The sequence below is a fragment of the Oncorhynchus gorbuscha genome, linkage group LG08 (assembly GCF_021184085.1).
Source record: "Oncorhynchus gorbuscha isolate QuinsamMale2020 ecotype Even-year linkage group LG08, OgorEven_v1.0, whole genome shotgun sequence".
In the NCBI taxonomy this organism is placed as follows: domain Eukaryota; kingdom Metazoa; phylum Chordata; class Actinopteri; order Salmoniformes; family Salmonidae; genus Oncorhynchus; species Oncorhynchus gorbuscha.
The window spans coordinates 350,507-364,414 of NC_060180.1; the positions used below are offsets into that span (position 1 = coordinate 350,507).

The 13,908-nt window shown below is 40.3% G+C and overlaps 1 protein-coding gene across 1 annotated transcript in view; it reads left to right on the plus strand.

The window, feature by feature from the left end:
* Positions 1 to 13,908, plus strand: part of LOC124040710 (janus kinase and microtubule-interacting protein 3-like) — a 47,535-nt gene that overhangs the window by 18,619 nt on the left and 15,008 nt on the right. Inside the window, exon 2 of the mRNA XM_046357785.1 lies at positions 871 to 1,144. Coding sequence (XP_046213741.1) covers positions 1,001 to 1,144 — 144 coding nt within the window. The 5' untranslated portion in view covers positions 871 to 1,000. The remainder of the gene's footprint in view (positions 1 to 870; positions 1,145 to 13,908) is intronic.

Genomic DNA, 13,908 nt, shown 5'->3' on the forward strand with positions numbered 1-13,908 from the left:
TTCCTCCTCCTCTTCCTTTTCCTCCTCCTCTTCCTTTTCCTCCTCCTCTTCATCCTTCTCTTCCTCCTCCTCTTCCTCCTCCTCTTTCTCCTCCTCTTCCTCCTTCTCTTCCTCCTTCTCTTCTTCCTTTTCCTCCTTCTCTTCCTCCTCTTCCTCCTCCTCCTCTTCCTCCTCCTCTTCCTCCTTCTCTTTCTCTTTCTCCTCCTCTTCCCCCTCCTCTTTCTCCTCCTTTTTCTCCTCCTCTTCATACTTCTCTTCCCCCTCCTCTTCCTCCTTCTTCTTCTTCTTCCAGGTGGGACAGGTGGGACATGTTGACAAAGACGTCAAACTCTTAAGTTGTTGTCTAACTTGTTATAAATGGATCAACAGTCTAACATGTTATGAATGGATCAACAGTCTAACTTGTTATGAATGGATCAATAGTCAAACTTTAAAAACAAAAATAAAAATGTAATCTTTATTTAACTAGGCATGTCAGTTTAGAACAAATTGTTATTTTCAATGACGGCCTACCCCGGCCAAACCCTAAACTGGATGACGCTGGGCCAATTTTGCGCCGCCCTATTGGACTCCCAATCACGGCCGTTTGTGATACAGCCTGGAATCGACCCAGGGTCTGTAGTGACTCCTCTAGCACTGAGATGCCGTGCCTTAAACTGCTGTGATACAGCCTGGAATCGAACCAGGGTCTGTAGTGACGCCTCTAGCACTGAGATGCAGTGCCTTAAACCGCTGCGCCACTCGGCAGCCCCAACTTGTTAGAAAAGGATCAACAGTCTAACTTGTCAGAAAAGGATCAACAGTCTAACTTGTTAGAAAAGGATCGACAGCCTCTTCACTAAAATGTTGTGTTGTGTCTTGTTGTTCCAGGTGGACCAGAAGATGTAGCTGAGGACGACAGGCTGACAGAAGGCTGAAGACACTAGAGAAGGTTCTCAGGTGCTTCCTCCGGGGAGGGGGGGGGCTTGGTCCCTTGGAGCACCACCTCCAGAGCTTCACCATGTCCAAGAAGTGGCCCGGGGGGGCTGGGGGCCGAGGCAAGATGGACAGGGCCGATACGTTGGCGGCCCTGCAGGCTGCCAATGAAGACCTGAGGGCCAAACTCACAGACATCCAGATCGAACTGCAGCAGGAGAAAAGCAAGGTGGGAACTATGAGACACGCGTTGATTCACCATGTAGTCAACCAGGAAGTCTCATTGATCGTTAGAAGACCTCTTTGCCAAGGCCTGAGGCACTACAGGACAGGCAGTGGTTTTTAGATTGGTGTTTCAAGGAAGAGGAGAGGTATACAGACAGGTTACCAATAAGGTCAACAGTCCTTCTGTAGCTCAGTTGGTAGAGCATGGCGCTTGTAACGCCAGGGTAGTGGGTTCGATCCCCGGGACCACCCATACGTAGAATGTATGCACACATGACTGTAAGTCGCTTTGGATAAAAGCGTCTGCTAAATGGCATATATTATTATTATTATGTCTGTGACTTTCAATATTTGATGAGGAGGAACTTGGAAAGGAGTGAAGTTTGTCTCATGGTGGGATAAAATGATGTGACTCAACTCAAAGCAGCCGCTGGCAGTATATTGTTTGTATTTTTATTTTAACAAGGCCAGTCAGTTAAGAACAAATTCTTATTTACAACGAGGGCCTACACCGGCCAAATCTGGACGGCCCTGGGCCAATTGTGCTCCGCCCTATTGGATGCCCAATCACGGCCGGGTTTTGGAACCACAGCCTGGAATCGAACCAGGGTCTGTAGTGACGCCTCTACCACTGAGATGCAGTGCCTTAGACCGCTGTGATACAGCCTGGAATGGAACCAGGGTCTGTAGTGATGCCTCTAACACTGAGATGCAGTGCCTTAGACCGCTGTGATACAGCCTGGAATCGAACCAGGGTCTGTAGTGACGCCTCTAACACTGAGATGCAGTGTCTTAGACCGCTGTGATACAGCCTGGAATCGAACCAGGGTCTGTAGTGACACCTCTAACACTGAGATGCAGTGCCTTAGACCGCTGTGATACAGCCTGGAATCGAACCAGGGTCTGTAGTGATGCCTCTAACACTGAGATGCAGTGTCTTAGACCGCTGCGCCACTCGGGAGCCCAGTATTCCGACAGACGTCTCCTCCCCTGTAGATTATACTTCTCTCTGCACTGAACGATCTCCTCTGTGTTAATTCATTACAGGGGTAATGTGGCATTACTGTAGTACAGTTTGGCTAATACGTATTCCTGTCTATGGGTGAGTCACAAATGGATCCCTACTCCCTACTAAAGTACACAACTATAGGCCTCAATCCCTATGGGCCCTGTAATACGCTGTAAAAAGAATAGGGTGCCATTTGGGAAGCAAGCCTATGTAATCTGTGCTCGATAGGACTGTTTCAATGTCAGTGTGATAGTTGACTGACAGCCTGAGGGGCTAATGGTTCGGCTGGAGGGGCATGCCTGACATGTACCCGTCATTGGCTGTGTGTTTTGATTGACAGCTTGGGGAGCTAATTGCCTAGCTGAGACTGTTAATGACATGTCCATGTCATTGGCCGTGTGTGAATGCCTTGTACAGGGGAGGAGCTGGGAGGACATTAGCTAACTTTCCACTGCTGAGTGTCTGTTTAACTTGTCAGGACATGGTTTACATTATGAGCCCCATTCTGTCAGTCCGGCTTTAGGCTCACTGGAAAGTAACTGAGGGAAGAGACTAGCTTGGGCTCCTCTGTTCGGTTACATTGACGAGGGGCACCACACCAATATCAATATGTTGTGAAATGATATTATATGTTGTGTGTTTTATATGCATTGTCTTGATCACATATCCCATATCTGTCCCACCAGAGTAGTGGTCACTGGTCAGTATGGTTACGATGGTAACCCCAATGTCTCTGAAACAGGTTTCTATGGATCTACAGCCAAATCAAATCAAGGTCTACAACAGGTGTAGACCTTACTGTGAAATGCAAGTCTGTCTGCAGCCATTACAAGCCCTTAACCAACAATGCAGTTCAAGAAAGATAAATAAATAAATAAATAAATATATATATACAGTTGAAGTCGGAAGTTTACATACACATAGGTTAGAGTCATTAAAAGTTGTTTTTCAACCTCTCCACAAATTTCTTGTTAACAAACTATAATTTTGGGAAGTCGGTTAGGACATCTACTTTGTGCATGACAAGTCATTTTTACAACAATTGTTTACAGACAGATTATTTCACTTATAATTCACTGTATCACAATTCCAGTGGGTCAGAAGTTTACATACACTAAGTTGACTGTGCCTTTAATTAGCTTGGAAAATTCCAGAAAATTATGTCATAGCTTTAGAAGCTTCTGATAGGCTAATTGACATCATTTGAGTCATTGGAGGTGTACCTGTGGATTTATTTCAAGGCCTACCTTCAAACTCAGTGCCTCTTTGCTTGACATCATGGGAAAATCTAAAGAAATCAGTCAAGACCGCAGATTAAAAAAACTGTAGACCTCCACAAGACAGGTTCATCCTTGGGAGCAATTCCCAAACGCCTGAAGGTACCACGTTCATCTGTACAAACAATAGTACGCAAGTATAAACACCATGGGACCACGCAGCCGTCATACCGCTCAGGAAGGAGACACGTTCTGTCTCCTAGAGATGAATGTACTTTGGTGTGAAAAGTGTAAATCGATCCCAGAACAACAGCAAATGATCTTGTGAAGATGCTGGAGGAAACAGGTACAAAAGTATCTATATCCACAGTAAAATGAGTCCTATATCGACATAACCTGAAAGGCCGATTAGCAAGGAAGAAGCCACTGCTCCAAAACCGCCATAAAAAAGCCAGAATACAGTTTGCAACTGCACATGTGGACAAAGATTGTACTTTTTGGAGAAATGTCCTCTGGTCTGTTGAAACAAAAATATAACTGTTTTGCCATAATGACCATCGTTATGTTTGGAAGAAAAATGGGGAGGCTTGCAAGCCAAAGAACACCATCCCAACCGTGAAGCACGGGGGTGGCATCATCATGTTGTGGGGGTGCTTTGCTGCAGGAGGGGCTGGTGCACTTCTCAAAATAGATGGCATCATGAGGCTGGACAATTATGTGGGTATATTGAAGCAAAATCTCAAGATATCAGTCAGAAAGTTAAAGTTTGGTCGCAAATGCGTCTTCCAAATGGACAATGACCCCAAGCATACTTCCAAAGTTGTGGCAAAATGGCTTAAGGACATTAAGGACAACAAAGTCAATGTATTGGAGTGGCCATCACAAAGCCCTGACCTCAATCCTATAGAACATTTGTGAGCAGAACTGAAAAAGCGTGTGCGAGCAAGGAGGCCTACAAACCTGACTCAGTTACACCAGCTCTGTCAGGAGGAATGGGCCAAAATTCACCCAAATTATTGCTTGTGGAAGGCTGCCCGAAACGTTTGACCAAAGTTAACCAATTTAAAGGCAATGCTACCAAATACTAATTGAGTATATGAAAACTCCTGACCCACTGGGAATGTGATGAAAGAAATAAAAGCTGACATAAATCATTCTCTCTGCTATTATTCTGACATTTCACATTCTTGAAATCCTTAACTGAGACAGGGAATTTTTTACCCACTATGCAGGTTTATTTCAGACAATATGATGTCACAATAAGGATACTTATCACCCACTATGCAGGTTTATTTCAGACAATATGATGTCACAATAAGGATATTTATCACCCACTATGCAGGTTTATTTCAGACAATATGATGTCACAATAAGGATATTTATCACCCACTATGCAGGTTTATTTCAGACAATATGATGTCACAATAAGGATATTTATCACCCACTATGCAGGTTTATTTCAGACAATATGATGTCACAATAAGGATATTTATCACCCACTATGCAGGTTTATTTCAGACAATATGATGTCACAATAAGGATATTTATCAACCACTATGCAGGTTTATTTCAGACAATATGATGTCACAATAAGGATATTTATCACCCACTATGCAGGTTTATTTCAGACAATATGATGTCACAATAAGGATACTTATCACCCACTATGCAGGTTTATTTCAGACAATATGATGTCACAATAAGGATACTTATCACCCACTATGCAGGTTTATTTCAGACAATATGATGTCACAATAAGGATACTTATCACCCACTATGCAGGTTTATTTCAGACAATATGATGTCACAATAAGGATACTTATCACCCACTATGCAGGTTTATTTCAGACAATATGATGTCACAATAAGGATATTTATCACCCACTATGCAGGTTTATTTCAGACAATATGATGTCACAATAAGGATACTTATCACCCACTATGCAGGTTTATTTCAGACAATATGATGTCACAATAAGGATATTTATCACCCACTATGCAGGTTTATTTCAGACAATATGATGTCACAATAAGGATACTTATCACCCACTATGCAGGTTTATTTCAGACAATATGATGTCACAATAAGGATACTTATCACCCACTATGCAGGTTTATTTCAGACAATATGATGTCACAATAAGGATATTTATCACCCACTATGCAGGTTTATTTCAGACAATATGATGTCACAATAAGGATATTTATCACCCACTATGCAGGTTTATTTCAGACAATATGATGTCACAATAAGGATACTTATCACCCACTATGCAGGTTTATTTCAGACAATATGATGTCACAATAAGGATACTTATCACCCACTATGCAGGTTTATTTCAGACAATATGATGTCACAATAAGGATACTTATCACCCACTATGCAGGTTTATTTCAGACAATATGATGTCACAATAAGGATACTTATCACCCACTATGCAGGTTTATTTCAGACAATATGATGTCACAATAAGGATATTTATCACCCACTATGCAGGTTTATTTCAGACAATATGATGTCACAATAAGGATACTTATCACCCACTATGCAGGTTTATTTCAGACAATATGATGTCACAATAAGGATACTTATCACCCACTATGCAGGTTTATTTCAGACAATATGATGTCACAATAAGGATACTTATCACCCACTATGCAGGTTTATTTCAGACAATATGATGTCACAATAAGGATACTTATCACCCACTATGCAGGTTTATTTCAGACAATATGATGTCACAATAAGGATACTTATCACCCACTATGCAGGTTTATTTCAGACAATATGATGTCACAATAAGGATATTTATCACCCACTATGCAGGTTTATTTCAGACAATATGATGTCACAATAAGGATATTTATCACCCACTATGCAGGTTTATTTCAGACAATATGATGTCACAATAAGGATATTTATCACCCACTATGCAGGTTTATTTTAGACAATATGCTGTCACAATACGGGATACTTATCGTCATGGTTTATTTTGACAATGGAGACAGTTACCACTTAGCTGTCTCGTACATTTAACCTGATTGTTAGGTCGCAGTTTTTATCTTTTAACAACATAATCATGTCATTTTATCTCGTTCAGATTTCTCTCAAAGTTTCTTGTTGCTCTCTTGGCTTTTATTAGTGGATCATATGACACAATGTGACTCTGAGGATTTCTAAGTGAAGATAAAATGATCTGGAATAATGTCTTGATTCTGCCACTGCAGATGCACGGTCTTGCAGGGGAATTGATCAATTTCATTCTAATAGATGGAGCGACTAGCGCTGGGCTCAGCAGGTGTGAAGCGTCAGTGCTACACTCAGTCTCACTCCTAATGAATACACTCCAGTTTTATAGCTGCAAGGCAAGAAGGGCATTGTACAACCTAACCTTTGACCCTTGTGAATAGTTGTATCTAGCAATGCAGAAATGGCTCATTTCCACTGATGGTGTTGCTATCTGCTTGGTACTGTACCTTGGAAACCACCGATGAACCAGGAACAGAAATAGTGAACAGAAATTGTTTATTTTTATTTTTATTTTTTTTAAGTGTGAAATACAGCTGGGAATAGTCTCCATAATGTGAAGATGTAAATTATGGATCTGAAGAGGGTATTGACCAAACTAATAGTAAAGATGCCTGTGATTAACAAGACAATTGACACCTAATGCTATTCTACCATTCTACAGTAGTCTAGTCAGCCTGGTGTTAATGCTATTCTACCATTATACAGTAGTCTAGTCAGCCTGGTGTTAATGCTATTCTACCATTATACAGTAGTCTAGTCAGCCTGGTGTTAATGCTATTCTACCATTATACAGTAGTCTAGTCAGCCTGGTGTTAATGCTATTCTACAGTAGTCTAGTCAGCCTAGTGTTAATGCTATTCTACCATTATACAGTAGTCTAGTCAGCCTGGTGTTAATGCTATTCTACCATTATACAGTAGTCTAGTCAGCCTGGTGTTAATGCTATTCTACCATTCTACAGTAGTGTAGTCAGCCTGGTGTTAATGCTATTCTACAGTAGTCTAGTCAGCCTAGTGTTAATGCTATTCTACCATTATACAGTAGTCTAGTCAGCCTAGTGTTAATGCTATTCTACAGTAGTCTAGTCAGCCTGGTGTTAATGCTATTCTACCATTATACAGTAGTCTAGTCAGCCTGGTGTTAATGCTATTCTACAGTAGTCTAGTCAGCCTGGTGTTAATGCTATTCTACCATTCTACAGTAGTCTAGTCAGCCTGGTGTTAATGCTATTCTACAGTAGTCTAGTCAGCCTGGTGTTAATGCTATTCTACCATTCTACAGTAGTGTAGTCAGCCTGGTGTTAATGCTATTCTACAGTAGTCTAGTCAGCCTAGTGTTAATGCTATTCTACCATTATACAGTAGTCTAGTCAGCCTAGTGTTAATGCTATTCTACAGTAGTCTAGTCAGCCTGGTGTTAATGCTATTCTACCATTATACAGTAGTCTAGTCAGCCTGGTGTTAATGCTATTCTACAGTAGTCTAGTCAGCCTGGTGTTAATGCTATTCTACCATTCTACAGTAGTCTAGTCAGCCTGGTGTTAATGCTATTCTACAGTAGTCTAGTCAGCCTGGTGTTAATGCTATTCTACCATTCTACAGTAGTCTAGTCAGCCTGGTGTTAATGCTATTCTACCATTATACAGTAGTCTAGTCAGCCTGGTGTTAATGCTATTCTACCATTCTACAGTAGTCTAGTCAGCCTGGTGTTAATGCTATTCTACCATTATACAGTAGTCTAGTCAGCCTGGTGTTAATGCTATTCTACAGTAGTCTAGTCAGCCTGGTGTTAATGCTATTCTACCATTAAACAGTAGTCTAGTCAGCGTGGTGTTAATGCTATTCTACCATTATACAGTAGTCTAGTCAGCCTGGTGTTAATGCTATTCTACCATTATACAGTAGTCTAGTCAGCCTGGTGTTAATGCTATTCTACCATTCTACAGTAGTCTAGTTAGCCTAGTGTTAATGCTATTCTACAGTAGTTTAGTCAGCCTGGTGTTAATGCTATTCTACCATTATACAGTAGTCTAGTCAGCCTAGTGTTAATGCTATTCTACAGTAGTCTAGTCAGCCTGGTGTTAATGCTATTATACCATTATACAGTAGTCTAGTCAGCCTAGTGTTAATGCTATTCTACAGTAGTCTAGTCAGCCTGGTGTTAATGCTATTCTACAGTAGTCTAGTCAGCCTGGTGTTAATGCTATTCTACCATTCTACAGTAGTCTAGTCAGCCTGGTGTTAATGCTATTCTACAGTAGTCTAGTCAGCCTGGTGTTAATGCTATTCTACCATTATACAGTAGTCTAGTCAGCCTAGTGTTAATGCTATTCTACAGTAGTCTAGTCAGCCTGGTGTTAATGCTATTCTACCATTATACAGTAGTCTAGTCAGCCTGGTGTTAATGCTATTCTACAGTAGTCTAGTCAGCCTGGTGTTAATGCTATTCTACCATTATACAGTAGTCTAGTCAGCGTGGTGTTAATGCTATTCTACCATTATACAGTAGTCTAGTCAGCCTGGTGTTAATGCTATTCTACCATTATACAGTAGTCTAGTCAGCCTGGTGTTAATGCTATTCTACAGTAGTCTAGTCAGCCTGGTGTTAATGCTATTCTACCATTCTACAGTAGTCTAGTCAGCCTGGTGTTAATGCTATTCTACAGTAGTCTAGTCAGCCTGGTGTTAATGCTATTCTACCATTATACAGTAGTCTAGTCAGCCTAGTGTTAATGCTATTCTACAGTAGTCTAGTCAGCCTGGTGTTAATGCTATTCTACCATTATACAGTAGTCTAGTCAGCCTGGTGTTAATGCTATTCTACAGTAGTCTAGTCAGCCTGGTGTTAATGCTATTCTACCATTATACAGTAGTCTAGTCAGCGTGGTGTTAATGCTATTCTACCATTATACAGTAGTCTAGTCAGCCTGGTGTTAATGCTATTCTACCATTATACAGTAGTCTAGTCAGCCTGGTGTTAATGCTATTCTACCATTCTACAGTAGTCTAGTCAGCCTAGTGTTAATGCTATTCTACAGTAGTCTAGTCAGCCTGGTGTTAATGCTATTATACCATTATACAGTAGTCTAGTCAGCCTAGTGTTAATGCTATTCTACAGTAGTCTAGTCAGCCTGGTGTTAATGCTATTCTACAGTAGTCTAGTCAGCCTGGTGTTAATGCTATTCTACCATTATACAGTAGTCTAGTCAGCCTAGTGTTAATGCTATTCTACAGTAGTCTAGTCAGCCTGGTGTTAATGCTATTCTACCATTATACAGTAGTCTAGTCAGCCTAGTGTTAATGCTATTCTACAGTAGTCTAGTCAGCCTGGTGTTAATGCTATTCTACAGTAGTCTAGTCAGCCTGGTGTTAATGCTATTCTACAGTAGTCTAGTCAGCCTGGTGTTAATGCTATTCTACCATTATACAGTAGTCTAGTCAGCCTAGTGTTAATGCTATTCTACAGTAGTCTAGTCAGCCTAGTGTTAATGCTATTCTACCATTATACAGTAGTCTAGTCAGCCTAGTGTTAATGCTATTCTACAGTAGTCTAGTCAGCCTAGTGTTAATGCTATTCTACAGTAGTCTAGTCAGCCTAGTGTTAATGCTATTCTACAGTAGTCTAGTCAGCCTGGTGTTAATGCTATTCTACCATTATACAGTAGTCTAGTCAGCCTGGTGTTAATGCTATTCTACCATTATACAGTAGTCTAGTCAGCCTGGTGTTAATGCTATTCTACAGTAGTCTAGTCAGCCTGGTGTTAATGCTATTCTACCATTATACAGTAGTCTAGTCAGCCTAGTGTTAATGCTATTCTACAGTAGTCTAGTCAGCCTGGTGTTAATGCTATTCTACCATTATACAGTAGTCTAGTCAGCCTGGTGTTAATGCTATTCTACAGTAGTCTAGTCAGCCTGGTGTTAATGCTATTCTACCATTATACAGTAGTCTAGTCAGCGTGGTGTTAATGCTATTCTACCATTATACAGTAGTCTAGTCAGCCTGGTGTTAATGCTATTCTACCATTATACAGTAGTCTAGTCAGCCTGGTGTTAATGCTATTCTACCATTCTACAGTAGTCTAGTCAGCCTAGTGTTAATGCTATTCTACAGTAGTCTAGTCAGCCTGGTGTTAATGCTATTATACCATTATACAGTAGTCTAGTCAGCCTAGTGTTAATGCTATTCTACAGTAGTCTAGTCAGCCTGGTGTTAATGCTATTCTACAGTAGTCTAGTCAGCCTGGTGTTAATGCTATTCTACCATTATACAGTAGTCTAGTCAGCCTAGTGTTAATGCTATTCTACAGTAGTCTAGTCAGCCTAGTGTTAATGCTATTCTACCATTATACAGTAGTCTAGTCAGCCTAGTGTTAATGCTATTCTACAGTAGTCTAGTCAGCCTAGTGTTAATGCTATTCTACAGTAGTCTAGTCAGCCTGGTGTTAATGCTATTCTACAGTAGTCTAGTCAGCCTGGTGTTAATGCTATTCTACCATTATACAGTAGTCTAGTCAGCCTAGTGTTAATGCTATTCTACAGTAGTCTAGTCAGCCTAGTGTTAATGCTATTCTACCATTATACAGTAGTCTAGTCAGCCTAGTGTTAATGCTATTCTACAGTAGTCTAGTCAGCCTAGTGTTAATGCTATTCTACAGTAGTCTAGTCAGCCTAGTGTTAATGCTATTCTACAGTAGTCTAGTCAGCCTGGTGTTAATGCTATTCTACCATTATACAGTAGTCTAGTCAGCCTGGTGTTAATGCTATTCTACCATTATACAGTAGTCTAGTCAGCCTGGTGTTAATGCTATTCTACCATTATACAGTAGTCTAGTCAGCCTGGTGTTAATGCTATTCTACAGTAGTCTAGTCAGCCTGGTGTTAATGCTATTCTACCATTATACAGTAGTCTAGTCAGCCTAGTGTTAATGCTATTCTACAGTAGTCTAGTCAGCCTGGTGTTAATGCTATTCTACCATTATACAGTAGTCTAGTCAGCCTGGTGTTAATGCTATTCTACAGTAGTCTAGTCAGCCTGGTGTTAATGCTATTCTACCATTATACAGTAGTCTAGTCAGCGTGGTGTTAATGCTATTCTACCATTATACAGTAGTCTAGTCAGCCTGGTGTTAATGCTATTCTACCATTATACAGTAGTCTAGTCAGCCTGGTGTTAATGCTATTCTACCATTCTACAGTAGTCTAGTCAGCCTAGTGTTAATGCTATTCTACAGTAGTCTAGTCAGCCTGGTGTTAATGCTATTATACCATTATACAGTAGTCTAGTCAGCCTAGTGTTAATGCTATTCTACAGTAGTCTAGTCAGCCTGGTGTTAATGCTATTCTACAGTAGTCTAGTCAGCCTGGTGTTAATGCTATTCTACCATTATACAGTAGTCTAGTCAGCCTAGTGTTAATGCTATTCTACAGTAGTCTAGTCAGCCTAGTGTTAATGCTATTCTACCATTATACAGTAGTCTAGTCAGCCTAGTGTTAATGCTATTCTACAGTAGTCTAGTCAGCCTAGTGTTAATGCTATTCTACAGTAGTCTAGTCAGCCTGGTGTTAATGCTATTCTACAGTAGTCTAGTCAGCCTGGTGTTAATGCTATTCTACCATTATACAGTAGTCTAGTCAGCCTAGTGTTAATGCTATTCTACAGTAGTCTAGTCAGCCTAGTGTTAATGCTATTCTACCATTATACAGTAGTCTAGTCAGCCTAGTGTTAATGCTATTCTACAGTAGTCTAGTCAGCCTAGTGTTAATGCTATTCTACAGTAGTCTAGTCAGCCTAGTGTTAATGCTATTCTACAGTAGTCTAGTCAGCCTGGTGTTAATGCTATTCTACCATTATACAGTAGTCTAGTCAGCCTGGTGTTAATGCTATTCTACCATTATACAGTAGTCTAGTCAGCCTGGTGTTAATGCTATTCTACCATTATACAGTAGTCTAGTCAGCCTGGTGTTAATGCTATTCTACCATTATACAGTAGTCTAGTCAGCCTAGTGTTAATGCTATTCTACCATTATACAGTAGTCTAGTCAGCCTAGTGTTAATGCTATTCTACAGTAGTCTAGTCAGCCTGGTGTTAATGCTATTCTACCATTATACAGTAGTCTAGTCAGCCTAGTGTTAATGTTATTCTACCATTATACAGTAGTCTAGTCAGCCTAGTGTTAATGCTATTCTACCATTATACAGTAGTCTAGTCAGCCTAGTGTTAATGCTATTCTACCATTATACAGTAGTCTAGTCAGCCTGGTGTTAATGCTATTCTACAGTAGTCTAGTCAGCCTAGTGTTAATGCTATTCTACAGTAGTCTAGTCAGCCTGGTGTTAATGCTATTCTACCATTATACAGTAGTCTAGTCAGCCTGGTGTTAATGCTATTCTACCATTATACAGTAGTCTAGTCAGCCTAGTGTTAATGTTATTCTACCATTATACAGTAGTCTAGTCAGCCTAGTGTTAATGCTATTCTACCATTATACAGTAGTCTAGTCAGCCTAGTGGTAATGCTATTCTACAGTAGTCTAGTCAGCCTAGTGTTAATGCTATTCTACAGTAGTCTAGTCAGCCTGGTGTTAATGCTATTCTACAGTAGTCTAGTCAGCCTGGTGTTAATGCTATTCTACCATTATACAGTAGTCTAGTCAGCCTAGTGTTAATGCTATTCTACAGTAGTCTAGTCAGCCTGGTGTTAATGCTATTCTACAGTAGTCTAGTCAGCCTAGTGTTAATGCTATTCTACCATTATACAGTAGTCTAGTCAGCCTAGTGTTAATGCTATTCTACAGTAGTCTAGTCAGCCTAGTGTTAATGCTATTCTACAGTAGTCTAGTCAGCCTAGTGTTAATGCTATTCTACAGTAGTCTAGTCAGCCTGGTGTTAATGCTATTCTACAGTAGTCTAGTCAGCCTAGTGTTAATGCTATTCTACAGTAGTCTAGTCAGCCTATATTCTACCATAGTCTAGTCAGCCTGGTGTTAATGCTATTCTACCATTATACAGTAGTCTAGTCAGCCTAGTGTTAATGCTATTCTACCATTATACAGTAGTCTAGTCAGCCTAGTGTTAATGCTATTCTACCATTATACAGTAGTCTAGTCTAGTCAGCCTAGTGTTAATGCTATTCTACCATTATACAGTAGTCTAGTCAGCCTAGTGTTAATGCTATTCTACCATTATACAGTAGTCTAGTCAGCCTAGTGTTAATGCTATTCTACCATTATACAGTAGTCTAGTCAGCCTAGTGTTAATGCTATTCTACCATTATACAGTAGTCTAGTCAGCCTAGTGTTAATGCTATTCTACCATTATACAGTAGTCTAGTCAGCCTGGTGTTAATGCTATTCTACAGTAGTCTAGTCAGCCTAGTGTTAATGCTATTCTACAGTAGTCTAGTCAGCCTGGTGTTAATGCTATTCTACCATTCTACAGTAGTCTAGTCAGCCTGGTGTTAATGCTATTCTACCATTATACAGTAGTCTAGTCAGCCTGGTGTTAATGCT